Source organism: Polypterus senegalus, chromosome 4, assembly GCF_016835505.1.
Source record: "Polypterus senegalus isolate Bchr_013 chromosome 4, ASM1683550v1, whole genome shotgun sequence".
NCBI classification, from domain to species: Eukaryota; Metazoa; Chordata; class Cladistia; order Polypteriformes; family Polypteridae; genus Polypterus; species Polypterus senegalus.
The window spans coordinates 190,030,700-190,046,543 of record NC_053157.1 but is presented as its reverse complement, the minus strand read 5'-3'; the positions used below and the strand labels follow the sequence as shown (position 1 = coordinate 190,046,543).

Below are 15,844 nucleotides of genomic sequence, written 5' to 3'. Positions count from 1 at the left end.
TTGCCTCCACTTGGTATTCGCTGAAATTCTTATATTTTCCCCCGTGCTTTTCCCATTGTCTTTTCACTGAAGGCTGCGCTTAAGGGCGATTTATATTGATTTGCATATTCAAAGAGGCGTAATTCTGGGAGGATTTGGGGCGTTACATAAAGCGCGTGCACGAGCGTTAGTTTTCACGCTGATCGGGATTTATGTAGTGGAAGAACGTGGAAGTTGATGCGCACAGATTCCTGCATCTGGATTTTTCTGTGCGTAAGCACATTTCGGCTTTTGTACTTACGCCATGTTATAGTGCGAGTTCTATGCACGGCGTTATACATGAGGCCCCAGGAGTCAATGCAAAAGATGATAGATGTCATAAAATGGCAAGTTACATAACTGAGTTTATTATTAACTTATTGCCAGTCATTGCCAATGATTTGCCTTTTATTGGTTAAGTGCATAAATACTTCCAGGTCATTACTGCAGTTTAAAGTTGTGATTTAGTGATCATTGTTAAGCACCTTGTGGTAATGCTTCCCATAGAAGGCACTGTATAATGTAACTGTATAACGTAAAAAAAATTCATGGTTGACATTTATTAGCTCACCGATATGTGACAGCCTGTAATGAACGGCAGTAACAGCTGGCCAGCCAGAGAGATCGGTCGGTCAGAACATTTGGACAGTGAGATATTTTTAAAATCAGAAGGTTGCCTCCTGCAGCTTTGAGCATGGCCTCCAATCCCAGTTCTAAGTAACCACTAAAATAAAAAAAAGATTGTTATTTAGAAAAAAAATCATTTTTGGATGCAGCCTCTGGTAAATGAATAGTTACTTCTGGGATTAATTTTAAAATTCATGTTTGCTACAAATAAAGATTTACAAAGGTATCATTCCAATGGAGCTCCAAATACACTGTTAAAGAGAAGTTATCAGTAGTGCAATCTAGATGTATAAATTGCCTGAACATTCCAAAATTAAACATGAATATTTTTCATTTAAAAAAGAAATAATGAAGAATATTAATTTATAAACAGTAAGTATTGTAATATACTTAATAAGCTCCAGAGGGTGACAAAGAGCTATATCTGCTTAAGCTTTGCATCAGTATGATATACACGGGTATAAAGATGGAAAGAAGCTTTGAAAAAGATTAAAAATGTTGGTCTAAAACGTTCTTACAAGCTCTGTAAAAGATATTGAAATTGAATAGATTAAATGTAAGTACAGTTTTTAGCTCTACACTTGGATTTCATGGGTCAGGAGATATGAATTAGTGGGTAGGAGGGTAGGAGTCTATCAGGAGTTCTACATCCTCAGTGGCAACAGGCTTTATTGTATAGTGTGCTCATTAGGGCAGGTGGTTCCTTGTGGCTAATGTACTTTGCCCACACTGGTCAGTTTTGAGAGTATTATGTGAGTACCATTCTCCAAATAACAATGGCCATGCTAAGGTAGGAAACGTTTTGGACATTTTTATGAAAGTCCATTTGCAGAGATACTGCAATACTGACCATCTTTATCAGTCAGTCAGTCAGTTAGCTGATGTCTAACCTACTTAGTCTTGAACAGGGTCACCAGGGGGTGCTAGAGCCTACAGCACAGGGCACAAGGCAGGAACAAACCATGGACAGGGCGCGAGTCCATTGGAGAGCAAACACACATACACACCCTGGCCTTACACCAGGGCTAATTTGGTATCTCCAGTCCACCTAACCTGCATTTCTTTGTACTGTAAGAGGAAATCAGAGCACCCAGAGGACATGCAAACTTTATGCATGGAGAACCTGAGATACAAACCCCAGGCACCTTATTGTGAGGCAGCAGCGCTACCACTGTGCCACCCTTCCATCTTTATCAGTGATTGAGTATACGTCAAGCATACTGTATCCCTCCCCGGTTGACAATGGTGCCTCAGTTTCCCGCAGGGTTCCATGGGAGATGGAGTTCTCCACAATCCTGTGGGGATCTGGGGTGGCCATCAGGGGGTGATGCATGGATCCCAGGGCTAACATGGATGCCTCTACAGCCCCGCTTGGAAGTGCAATTAGCAACAGGTGATCAAGCACCTGGAGCACTTCCAGGTGGGCTATAAAAAGGGCTAGCATCCACCACTCATTAGCCAGAATCGGGAGGAAGAGGACGAGGTTGCCTGGGAGGAGTGGTGGTGCCAAGGTGGAGGATTGTGTGTTGTGGGTTAAGTGCTTTGGGACTGTGTTGTGGCTGGGGGGTTCACGGGGAAGATATGCCCTCCAGCTGAAGAAAATAAAAGTCTTGTTTGGATTTTACATGTGCCTCTGTGTCAATCTGTGCCGGGTCGGGCGCAATATAGCACCTTTCTCACAACATGTATAATATTAATCACGTTCAGCTCAGATATTTCAATACACTTATGCGACTGCAATTCAAGTGGTATTTTGATCACCATAATGCTGAAGTAATTTAAAACAGTAACACTAGTAGACATGAGCTAAAATCTGCTCTAACATATTCATTGGCCTCTGGAACTAGCGTTCAATTTATTTCAACTGTATAATTAAAATAATGAGGAAAACAACAAATGCAAAAGGTAAAACCAGAAATAAATGATAGACCATACAACCTCCTCAACCTGGAATTGTTTCATAATTCCTTGTTCAAATGTGTAGAAAAGCAGATTATAAGTGATTCAGCAACAATAAATCTTTAGAATAAAATTTGTGTTTGTAGAAACCTTTTTCCTAAAAGTTAGTACATATTTAAATAAATCAGACACAATATTGACATATTAAGAATCTACTGTGAGAATATCACGTAGATAAGATTTTCTTATCTTCTGACTATCAAATGTTAAGTGAATTTGAGAAATGTCAATGATTCTGCATTTTCAGTTAACAAGTTAGGAAAATATTAATTGAAATGGGCAGCACATAATTCATCTATTTATCTATTTTCTAACCTGTTTATTCAGTTCAATGTTACAATAAGCAAGTGCTTCTCCTGGCTATACTTGAGGTCATGACAAGACCCGAACATGAACTGGGTGCCACTCCATCACCTAGCACACATTTACACTCTCTCCTTGCCAGTTTCCGTTCCATGTAGATTTTAGAAACATAGTAAGAATAAATAAAATAATTTCAACAGAAATGTATAGGGTGTTATATTTTATATTATTATAGAATTTTATACTATTTTCAATGTATGTATTTTCTTATTTACTATCTACAGTAATTATTTTCTCAAATGCATTCCCAGTCTTACTGCCCGTCTCAATCCACCTTTGGGCTGGGAAAAAAGCGGACTTTATTAGAAAGAGCTTATTACCAAATGGATGTGCTACTGACCTCTAGAACTGGTTGGAATAGATACCAGATCACTAGGTCATGTTACTGGTCTCTGGGCTTGGGATGCAAAATTACTGATGCATTGATCAGAACAGCACAGTACTACCAAGATTTCATAACAGTGCAGGGAGTCTATTAAAGTATGATTTAGTGGTGTTCAAAGGTGGCAGTTAAAGGGACACCTAACTAAATATGTGTACGTTGAAAGTGGATGGGGAAAATTCTACATTTTATTTCTGAATTTATTATTTTAAATAAAAATGCAGCAAAGATGGGGGAAATATTCGAAATGGTGAGCTTACAAAAATGAATATATATATATTCACTACAGTATGTATAATTTTTTGTGTTTGTGCAGTCCTTGAAATATTTGCAGATATTCCAGAGTGAAGACTAGTAAAAGCTTGAATGAATGAATGCTTGAATGAAGAGTGTCTTTATGGCAGATGGGAAAATGCCTGAGGCAACATGATGGATTCTTCCAGCAGATGCTTTTTGCACGCCTTGAAACAAATGCTGAAGGAAAAGTCTAGGTGTACATTCAAGTTGTCAGAGTTGGCAGTTTCTTACCTTCTATAACCCCTAAAGACCTACCGTGTGCTTTTGAGATACTCTTCTTTTGTCTCTTTTTTCCCCCGCTGGCGTGGCTTGAGGTTTTGGAGAATAAGTGAATGTGTTTGAGTACACCACTGAGACATGGTTGTCATAAACTGCCAAAGACAGAGAAGAAAGAAGCAGATTGTTTACACGTAATTTATGAATTTAAATTCAAACATTATGTTGAGTTTATACACAAAACTGACTACATCTTGATCTGTTTTACAGCCCTGACCCATGAAAAGCAGCTCGAATGGCTTGGTGAGTATCTCTTTTTTGAATGTATCATCTTTCAAGGGGAGCATCAACCCAATCTGATATTCATTTAGAGTAACATGCGAACCACAATTAATTCATCATATTCTTCAATTATAAAATAATAAATTATCTGAAACTTAGTATTATGGTATTGTGACATCAAACCTTACCTTCTCTACTTAATAGCAGGATATCTTTAGATTTTGTTTGGTTCTAAAATGAAATGAATTTCCTGTTCCTGTCATAACAGAAAGGGCAAAGGATGTCTTGTTTTACTTACAACTAGCAACGCTACCTGTCAAAGACAGGTAATAGAATAACTAAAAAATATTTGCTATCTCTTGCCCTATATGTACCTTCAGCACCTGTCCTTTGTATTTGTGTGTGTCTGAACGTCTCTTCACTGGCGCTGCATCTCCAAAGTGTATTCCTGTAAAGCTTCTCAGACTCCGTCATTATTTTCTAAAGTGCATTTTCTCACCTCTTGTCCAGGTTTATACTTGAAGTCTTTGAATGTGGTTCTCTCAGCACGCCTCCTATAACTTTACTTCACCTCATGCATCTCACATTCATGCTTCTTCTGTCATCATGTCACCAAGCAAACTGACCAATCCAATTGCTCTTGGGGACTGGACATACAGACCTTAGTGTTTTATTATATAGTAGATAGATTAGAAAAAAACATAAAAGGAGCAGTCTAAAATCTTCAAAAATCTAGTAGAAATTTAATAATAATAAAAAAAAAATACTACATTTTATTTATATAGCACCATTCCCATGCTCAAGATGCTTATAAATATCGTGTGAGGGATGGCCGAGAGCCTCACCCAGCTGGGACACCCTCAGTCTGGAAGGATTGAAGCAGATTGTGTGCAAAGGACATTGCTTCCCCTGGACTGCTAGATGGTAGCTCCCCTGGATTGTGGCAGTGCCACGGATTCCCACAGAGCATCATGGGAACTGCAGTCTTTCGACTCAGCCCTACTGGGTTCCGTGGGTGCCTCCAAGGTTGCTGCGGGGACTGGTGAGCCCTACTTTTTCAGGCACCCACTTCACCCAGAAGTGCTTCTGAACCACAGCTTCAGGACACTAGAAGTGCTTCCAGGTGAAACATAAAAGGAGCTGCCTGCCACAACTCTGGGAGCCAGAGTCAGGAGGAGTAAGACGAAGCTTACTGGTAGGAGCAGAGGAGGCAGAGAGGGAGACAGAGAGAGAGAGAGAAGAGGAAGAGACAGCAGAGAAATACAGAGCATTATTGTGTGCTGTTTATTGTCTTGTGGCTGTTGTGGGAAAGACTTAAAAGAAGGGTTTCCCACAATAAAAATGCTCTTGTTTATTGCCAACTTGTGTCCAAGCCTGTGTCTGTTGGGTGTTTGGGGAGCTAGAATGCACCATGGTGGCCATAGTGGTTTTTAATCAATTCTTCATGCTAAATTGTTTCTAACCTTTTGAACATTTTAATTTCTATTCTTTCTCTGCTCTCTGGAGTGGCAGAAGTTGGTGTGTGACCTTTCTTGAATAAAATGATGTATTATACTATATATTTTAATGACATATTATTTACCCAATTTAATGCAATTTTCAAAATTAAATAAATATATTTTCACAACGCAATACATATGTAAAAAAGAAATTCTATTAATTGGGGCCATTTATAATCAATATACTCATTTTACCTCAGAGATCAGAACATTAGTTTTGCTGAATCAGTCAGGACTGAGGCATTATTTATTTACTCTCGTCCAAAATGTTGTTTCCATGTACAAAATACACAAAAGACTTTTTGCTAGTATACACAGTACTAAGAATTTAAGTCACAGACTGTTTACTAGTTGAATTGTTACTTACATGTACTGTTCGCTGCATACTGAGGTCATTTCAATTAATTAAAAATTGTAAAATTTGGAAATGTACTCAAATAACCTTGCTTTTAAATCTGTATACTGTCTAAAAATTCAGTCTGCAGTTCATTTCCAAATTCTACTTCTTACATTTCAATCTTTGAAAGGCTTTTGCTTTTTTAATTAATCGATCTGTCAGTTCATACATACTGGAGAACACATTACAGTCTCAATATCCCAGTGTTCTCAAGGTTTTAATGATAACTAAATGTGCTGCTGCAGGGCCCCAAAGCTGTAGAAAGATCTGTTTATTTGTGTAAGGGTGGTTTTACCAATCTTAATCGTATACATCAAGGCTGAAGACTCACTATTTCAATCTAGCATATCCTGGTTAGAAGTTAGAGGTGATAATTAGCTGTCCGTGTTACAACTCAGCTAGTCATCTGTTTATGAATGGCTCCCGACTATCCTTACTGTTTATCTGTTACACTGCTACATTCCCTTACTACTATTACTGCTCATTGTAACACATGTGTGCCAGGGGATCATCTTCCTGGCTCAGCTGAGGTAAGTGATGCCACTCCGGGATGAGAGAGGCTGCTGTTGCTAGCTGTCTCTTCTTTTTTACTCGTCCCTCCGAGAAGATGCACAGTGGGCATGCCTAACCCCACCCACAGTGCCCAAAACAGGCCCCATCTTCATAAAAGCAGATGGCCCAAGAAAGTGGTGTCTCCACTCCGCTCCAGCATGATGTTCTTGACAATCACCTCAGATAGAGAGTCTTTTCGTTTGGGCTGTTTTAATGACCATCTGTTATATTGTGCCACAGTGCACTTTTTCCCTTTTTTGTTATTGCTTAAACCAGGTTACCCACTTGGTGCCCCTGTACTTATTGGTGGATCCTCCTGGTATGCCTGCTTGGTCACATCATGCAATGAGACATCAGAGGTATTTTGAGACCACATGAGTTATATCACAGTCACTATGCTAATGGTAGTCCTTCCCATTCTACATTAGTTTCTACAATTGTGGACTCCATCTTGTGTTTATGATATTGTATAATTTCCAAGTGGTACACATTGGCCAGTTAGTGCAGGTTAATGGAACTGCAGCTTTGTCTATTATAATTTTCCATGGATCCAAAGAAAGACTTTTTGCTACAGTAATGCTGTTAATTAAAGTTTTTCTTTTCCAATGTCTGGTCATATGTCAATTATTACGTTAATAGGATTTCATATTGGCATAATTTGGTTTAGTTCGTCATTGAGATTTAGTCTGTTTTACTGAGTAATTTTTGCAGCATTTTAGGTGTGCATCCCATACCTGGTTGCTTTCTGTATGGACTTTGCACATTCTCCCTGTGTCTGTGTGGAATCTTATTTGGGCAGTCACTTTTTTATCTTGCATCCTAAAGTCATGTATAATAAGTTACTTGGTGATTCTAAATGTGCAACGTAGGTACAAGTGTGGGTCTGTGTGGGTGAGCTGGCACAGGTAGAGTTTCTGTCTTGTTCACGATACTGCCAGGATAGTCTCCGACCTTCCTATGACCCTGGCTTGAATTAAAGGGGGCCTGAGAATTTTATGTTATGTTATGAAAACTCTAAGTGAAACTGTTATTTGTCAGCAGCTTATCACATAGTGTTAAAGTAATTATTCGGGGAGAGTTGCTTAGAAATTGCTCTGAATCTAAAAATTCCTTAACTGTGATGCTTTTTTTATTTTGTGTTACTGTGACAGCTGGTTTCACTAAGAGAAAGCCCCACGTGTCAACTTCGAAACCTCAGTGTTGTCGGAATGTATCCATGAGCAATAAAAATAATTAAGTGACTTTAGAAAAATCAAGATTGTACTCCTTTTAATTGTTTAAATAGTGGCACCTACAGTGTCTTCAAAGAGTACCCATGGAAGTTTTCACATTTTATTGTAACGCAACATTGAATCACAGTGAATTTAATTTGGCTTTTTGACACTTATCAAAAGAAAAAGACTTTGTAATGTCAAAGTGAAAACAAATCTCTACAAAGCAGTCTAAATTAAATAAAATGTTTTTTAATGTTGAATAACACTAAAATGTGAAAGCTTCCAAGGGAGTGAATATTCTTATAGGCACTTTATTATAAAATGGTTATTGGGGCTAAAACTGAGTTTCAAATACATAAAACAATATGACTGAGCTTTACGTAGCTCACGCACTTTGTGCTTATGACATGCCAAAATACTTTTCCTTTAGCATGATCAGGGATGTATTTAAGCAAACTATCAATACCACTGTAATGTGCAATGTATCATTCAATATAAAATATTAGATTTTTAAGGCCAATTCTTAACTTTACCTGGTCACACATTTATGTTGGTGGAGCATCTTCCAAACTCAGAGGTATGTCTTACCACACTTGAACAGAAGGGGGCACTGTCATTAATTGTGTCATCTCCCCTTCCCTTCACAGCTCTAAGAAGATGCCCCATGAGGGCAACTAAGTCCGCCTCTCCTGGTCGAAGCACTAGAAAACCCAGGCTCCCCGAAGAGAGGGCATCTATTACTGGACCGAACTGACTGAAGGACCCCGAACAAGACATCTGCCAAACGACAGGTAAATCTCGCCTTCCAAGGCTGTATTCTTTTTGCTTACTATGCACTGTTTAGATTGCGCCATCAAGCACTATTTTTGTTTTCGTTTTGTTAGGGTTTAACCGGATGACATGGCTGCCATTCCAAATTTTTCACTTCTCTGGGCTGTGTCATTCCCCAGCTCGACGACAACCTGAAGAGTCTTATGAGTCTTTATTAGACTGTAAACAACCAAATTTCCATGAAACCATGCATGGATAATAAAAGGTTGCAAACCATTAATCTTGTTACATTTGTTTAGCTTAACTACAATTTCTTTAGGACTGTAGAAAAACAGGCAAAATGCTCTAGGTGGATTATTTGCTTTTAAATTATATTGTATGACACTAAAATTAAACTGTAAATATAAAAGAAGAGAAATAATTAATAGTTAACATTATTAATTATCTTCTTAGGATATGATGTTTTGTCATTTTGTAATATATGAACTTTTTTTCATTTTCATATTGCTGAGTGAAAATTTATCTGTATGCATTATTTGTTCATTCCTGCTTATGAGGTACCTCTCTTTGTATATTAACTCTTATGTGCCACCATGTTGTCTACAAACAAGTTGAAATCTAAAACATAACTGACCTCAAGTCAAGGCTTTGTGTTTCTATTATGGAGTATAAAGGTGCTTACCAGACCCTAACCTCAAAGTGGATTCATTCAATTGGCAGGAGGATCGCTATAAACTCAAATGACACCCAGTAGAGCGAAATTCTGCAGAATGTAAATTATGTTTACTTTTCAGTTCCTAAGTGTGTCATATTTAGAATTAAAATCGGCTGCTGTGCTTCTTTGAGATGACCTACCCTTGAAGGCCAGTTAGATTGATATATACAGATGGAGAACTGATTAAAGCAATGATTAAAAACAAAACTGAGAAAAATATGTATGTGTATTAGGAAATAATCAATGTGTATTTAGATGGGGAAGCCTGTATATCTTAAATGCAATAATATATTATGAGTAGGCTACAGAATCATTGTGGTCCATGCAATATTAATATTTTTATGTTCTGAAAACGTTTGATAAAATAATACATAAGAGTCTAGGGCAGGGGTCCTCAATCCCAGTCCTGGAGAGCCGCAGTGGCTGCAGGTTTTTGTTCTGACCTGGTTGCTTAATTAGAAAGCAATTCTTGCCAATAAAGCACTAACAAGCTATGAAATTAAATTAACTCTATGCTATGTCAGGTCATTCTCATATCCTAGATTTTCTTTCCCTTTCTATCATGCAAATGATTTGAAGGCTAAAATGGACGAGTAATTCTCAGTCCTTCACTTTTTTCTCTTCATTTTTCTCCCAAGTATTTAATTAAACCCAATAGTGCAGATAAAAACACACAGGTGTAAATGTAAATAAGCTAAATGGAGAAATGCTGCTCTCTCTTGTCATTTGCATGTTATTGATAATAAGGAGCAATTAAAATAGCTGTTTAAGACAAAATTAAGCAATAAGGGCTCAAAATCACTAAAGTGAGGCAGAAGTGTTACTTTAGCAATAAGTGCTTTTTATTAAGCAACTGGGTTGGAGCAAAAACCTGCAGCCACTGCGGCTCTCCAGGACCGTGATTGAGGACCCCTGGTCTAGTGTTCAAACTAGAGAAGTGGGGATTTAAAGCATGGTGTGCAGACAGTTGTGACATTGGCTTAAACAGACCTCACAATAAGCTATGATATGGAAACGTTTTTCACAATCAGGCTGTGTCCCTGAATGACAGGTACAGGGGTCACTGCTCTTTTTAATGTATATGACTGATCTTGATGTCGATGTAACTATCCATCCATCCATCCATTTTCTAACCCGCTGAATCCGAATAGGGTCACGGGGGTCTGCCGGAGCCAATCCCAGCCAACACAGGGCACAAGGCAGGAACCAATCCTGGGCAGGGTGCCAACCCACCGCAGGACACACACAAACACACCAAGCACACACTAGGGCCAATTTAGAATCGCCAATCCACCTAACCTGCATGTCTTTGGATTGTGGGAGGAAACCGGAGCGCCCGGAGGAAACCCACGCAGACACGGGAGAACATGCAACTCCACGCAGGGAGGACCCGGGAAGTGAACCCGGGTCTCCTAACTGCGAGGCAGCAGCGCTACCACTGCGCCACCGTGCCGCCCCTCGATGTAACTAACAAGCTGGTAAAATCTGTAAACTAAGGGGATGGGCAGAAACCCTGGAATCAGCAAAATCATTACAAGTGGACCATAAGCAGAATTTAGACTTACATAGATATATAGTAGTTAAAATTTAGTTTCAATACATGTAATGCAGGGGTTCTTAAACTCAGACCTGGGGGACCACTGTGGCTGCAGGTCTTTGTTGCAACCAGCCTCTATTTTTAATTGGACTCCTCTGCTAATTAAGTGAATTGTTGTTTCCCAGATTCCCTGTTTTGGGAAAAATATACAAATTAGAAAACTAAGTTTGGTAAAAAAAAAAAAGTAGTAAAATGTACTAAGCAGTTATATGTATTTGTTTCTTTTTGACAGTTTTTTTCATCTTAATTGTCATTCTAGGTGTTCTTATTGTTTAATTAATCCGTTATTTACTACTTTGTGGGGCTGACGCAAAATTAGTTGCAGCCTTTCACGATCGAGTGTTGTTTGCTTGGGTTTCTGCTCTGCTTGTTTTTAATTGTCATTACTGAGATTCAATGAAGGGAGCAAACTGCACAGAGAAATGGTGAGGTATAATAAAAAGAGAGTTAAACATTTAAATTCATAGCAAAAACAGAAATATTTATAAGAAATGTCTCTTATAAATGTAAAAATGATGCTGATGTGCTTTTCTGAATGTAGAATAAAATATAAATAAAACCAGCTAATTAAAAGAGATCAGTGCTATCAGGTGTTGTCATTGATTAGGAATCTGGTTGGAACAAAAACCTGCAGCCACAGTGGACCCCCAGGACCGAGTTTGGGAGCCCCTGCATGTAATGTTTCACCCATGTTTTGAATTGTTCAAAATTAAGATGAGAGCAAGTAGGTAAAATAAGAAATGTTACTTTAAAGAGAGTTCTTCAACAAGAACAAAGGGGCAGCAGTGGGAGATGGTTAAAAATAAATGTCACAGAAATGCTTGAAATTGTCCTCAGTGAACAACAGGCACATAGAATAAATTGGCAAGCAGTGCAGGATACAGGAGTACTTTAGAGATCTTCAAATCTTGCCTTGACATTTTTTAAAGAGTTAGGTGAACAGAGACCTGATGTGCTGATTGGCCTGTTTCATCAAAGGTTTTCTTGCATTATATTCTAACTATTCACTCCTTAATGCTCAACACTTTGAAAATGTTAACTCTAAATCACAAAAGCACAACATCATTTAAACATAATTATGGTATTTACAAGAATATTATACATAGCATATGCTGTTTTGAACTCATGGAATGATAATGAAATATCATATGCCATCTAATCATTTTGGACAACAATAGCTCAGTTTCCATGTAGAAAAGTATTTTTTCTTAATATCTTAATATACTACTACAGTATATTTTATAACACCGAAAAGACATTATGTTAAAATCTTTATAAAATGGTAATATACTACTAATTCCACTCCTCCTATTGATTAAAAAAGTCCAGAATTAAGAAGGTATCTACTCACCTTTGAAGATATCCTGGCATTTTCCAACAATACTCTGGTCCACACTGCAGGGTGCCGCGCAACAAATTTCCAGTCTTTGCAAACTTCAGCGGCACGCAGGAGAGTTTTAGTATCCAGGTAGGTGAAGATACAAAAAAGGGCTGCTCTCATTTTTAAAATTTCAGGACTGATTACTTCATTTGACCTGGATGGACTGTTTTTGTCATGCCTGCATGGCTTGCATTCTGCATCTGAACGGCCTGGACAATAAAAATAATTAAATGAGGAACATGACTGTTTACTGTTTTTCCTTAGCTGTAACATCACTTTAAAATGAAAATTTAAATAAATACAGTTCAATATTGGCTACCCCAATGGAATTCTGGTGTGAATAAGTGACACCAGAAGTGAAATTGTCTAGTAGTGGCACTTTATGCAATACATAATGTACTAGCACAATTTTTTGCATTTAGAAATTAGAAAAATTAAGGATATAATATTCCTTATGAATAATGTATCTTTAAAATGTTATTATCTGATGTTCTACGTCTCTCTTAAATCATTCTCACACCACAAATCTATCATCCACTACCTATTCTAAAAGAAGCATCAGTATTTAAACTAAATTAAACTGGGCAACAGAAAGTGAACAGCAATTGGAATTATTTTAACTTTGCATTAACAAACTTCTTGAATGAATGAAACTATTTTAGTAAATGCAGTTTTCAAAATGTAAACAAACTTTAGAACAAGACCTTTGGGAAATTTATATTTTGCAGGGAAATCTCATTTTTGCTGCTGTATTCCTCTTTATACTGTATACTAAATACAGTACGACAAAATAAAATGATTGCTAGAAAATCAAAATTCCCTGCTTCTTTTACAACTTCTTTTTCTATTGCAAGGTTGGTCAACTGTAAAGAAAAACTATAGCAGACTATTTATTCTGTTATATTAAAGATGAAAAAGCAAAATGACAAACTATTAAAGTGAAAAAGGAAAGCACTAATCTCTATGCAGTGTCAAAAGGAGAAGACACTCTACGAGCAAATTCAAGACGTTAAACTATTACCTAACAGAACTCCTCCATGTCCACTTCAAGACTGAATCCTATTGCACTGTACAATAACCCATGAAAAACATCCTTTCTCTTATGCCAGTAAACTCGTTATCCCATTCTGCTTATTTTACCAAGTATCATCTAGATAGATAGATAGATAGATAGATAGATAGATAGATAGATAGATACATACTTTATTGATCTGAAGGAAATTTAAGTACCAGTAGCCAAGAATTGTACCAAGTTAGATACGAACATTTAAGTACACACAATACAAATAACATTAAGTAGGTAAGGGCTATAAAATGCAATCACACTACACTGTGCTTGGAATCTTACAGTCCAGTACAGGTTATGTAGATACAATAATCCCAGTACAATGAGAATTGTGCAAGTAATACTGCTACCAAAGTGACAGGTGGCACATTTACATTTATTTAGTGACTTACAATATTTATGATACAACTGGTTACATTTTTTCCCCCCAGTTGGAGCACAGGCAGATCAAATGACCATCTCATGGCCATATGGTGTCAGCAGCAGGATTTGGACCCACAACCTTAGGGTGACCACGAGCAAATCACTTGACCTGTCTGTGCTCCAAATGGAAAACCAAAAGAAGTGTAACCAATTGTATCATAAATGTTGTAAGTCACCTGGGATTAAGGTGTCAGCCAAATACAGTAAGTAAATGTAAAGGCACATAATATTAAAGTGACATAATTTTAAAGTAAAATAAAATAAAGTGACATGGCTTATGCCCATAGGGTAACATGCTTAAACCGACACATTAGGAAAAAAGGTTATACAGTAGTGACAAAGTAGCTAATATAGCTTATGAGCAGAAAAGGAATCAGAATCAGGCCCTGAACTCAACCACCAATGCCCATTTTGGGAAGAGTTAAAGAATTTAATGGCTCTGGGGACAAAGGATCTTTTGTATCTGTTCGTATTGCAGTTCTGTGATAACAGCCTACTACTGAACAAACTCCTCTGCTTAATTATGGTGGTGTATAATGGGTAATTTTCATTGTCCATAATAGATAGCAGCTTGAATAGTGTCCTCCTCTCTGTCACTGTCACCATAGAGTCCATTTCCATGCCAACCACAAATCCTGCTCACCTAATCAACTTGTCAATGCAATCAATATTGTGTAGGCAATGAATCAATTCTCTAAACAAAGTAGTCTTAGTATCCTCAACATTAAAACAACTGACAGGTGAAGTGAATAAAATGTATTATCTTGTTACAATGGCACCTGTCAAGGGGTGGGAAGTATTACACAGCAAATGAACAATTAGTTCTTGAAGGTGATGTGTTGGAAGCAGGAAAAATGGGCAAGCGTAGGGCAACTTTGGCAAGGGACAAATTATGATGTCTAGACAACTGGGTCAGAGCAAATGGCAGGTCTTGTGGGAAGTTCCTGGTAAGCAGTGGATAGTGCCCACCAAAAGTGGTACAAGGAAGGAAAACAGGTGAGCCAGCGACAGGGTCATGGGTGCCCATGGTGCATTGATGGACGTGGGGCGCGAAGGCTAGCTCATTTGGTCTGATCCCACAAAAGAACTACAGTAGAACAAATTGCTGAAAAACTTAATACTGTCCATGACAGAAAGGTGTCAGAGTACACACTGCTTTGCAGCTTGCTGTGTATGGGGCTGCACAGGCACAGACTGGTCAGAGTGTCCATACTGACTCCTGTTTACTGCCCAAAGCACCCTAAATGGGCACTTGAGTATCAGAACTGGGCCATAGAGCAATGGAAGAAGTTTGCCTGGTCAGATGCTTCACATTTTCTTTTAGATCATGTGGACAGCCAGGTACGTGTACATTGTTTAGCTGGGGAAGAAATGGCAGCCAGATGCATTTTGGGAAGAAGGGAAGCTGGTAGAGGCAATGTGATACCTCTGAGTAAGTTCTGCTAGGAATCATTGGGTCCTGGCATTCATGTGGATGATACTTTGATATTTACCACCTACCTAAAGATTGTTGCAGCCCATGCACACCACCCCTTCTTTGAAATGGTATTCCCTGATGGCAGTGACCTCTCTCAATCAGGATAATGCTCCCTGCCACAGTACAAATATTGTTCAAAAATGATTTGAGGAATATGACAAAGAGTTTAAGGTGTTACTCTCAATTTGATCAAGCATTTGTGGAATGTGCTGGAAAAAACAAACTGATTCATGAAGGCCCCACCTCACAACTTACAGGACTTAAATGATTTGTAGGTAATGTCTTGGTGCCAGATACCACAGATCACCTTCAGAGGTCTTTTGGAATCCATACCTTGATGGGTCAGAGCTGTTTTGCTGGCATGAGAGGAACGTACATAATATAAGGCAGGTGGTTTTAATATTGTGGCTGATTAGTATACATTTTCAAGGGCATCAATACCAGAGACTATTGTTGGCGCATCTGTAGATTTAGAGGATGATATCTGTATAGTATAGTATGGCCAACAATGACAAACAAGTATATTTTGTCATTTTTTTTTTATATAATAATTTTTATAGCATGGATATACAATTTCTGCAGTGGGCTGGTGCCCCGCCCGGGGTTTG

The 15,844-nt window shown here is 38.1% G+C and overlaps 1 protein-coding gene across 2 annotated transcripts in view; it reads right to left on the bottom strand.

Moving 5' to 3' along the window:
- Positions 1-15,844, bottom strand: part of fbxo41 (F-box protein 41) — a 231,055-nt gene that overhangs the window by 36,797 nt on the left and 178,414 nt on the right. For both annotated transcript variants that reach the window (XM_039751812.1, XM_039751814.1), the window contains exons 6-8: positions 12,241-12,479; positions 3,902-4,017; positions 590-742 (exon numbers count right to left, since the gene is read on the bottom strand). In XM_039751812.1, coding sequence (XP_039607746.1) covers positions 590-742; positions 3,902-4,017; positions 12,241-12,479 — 508 coding nt within the window. The remainder of the gene's footprint in view (positions 1-589; positions 743-3,901; positions 4,018-12,240; positions 12,480-15,844) is intronic.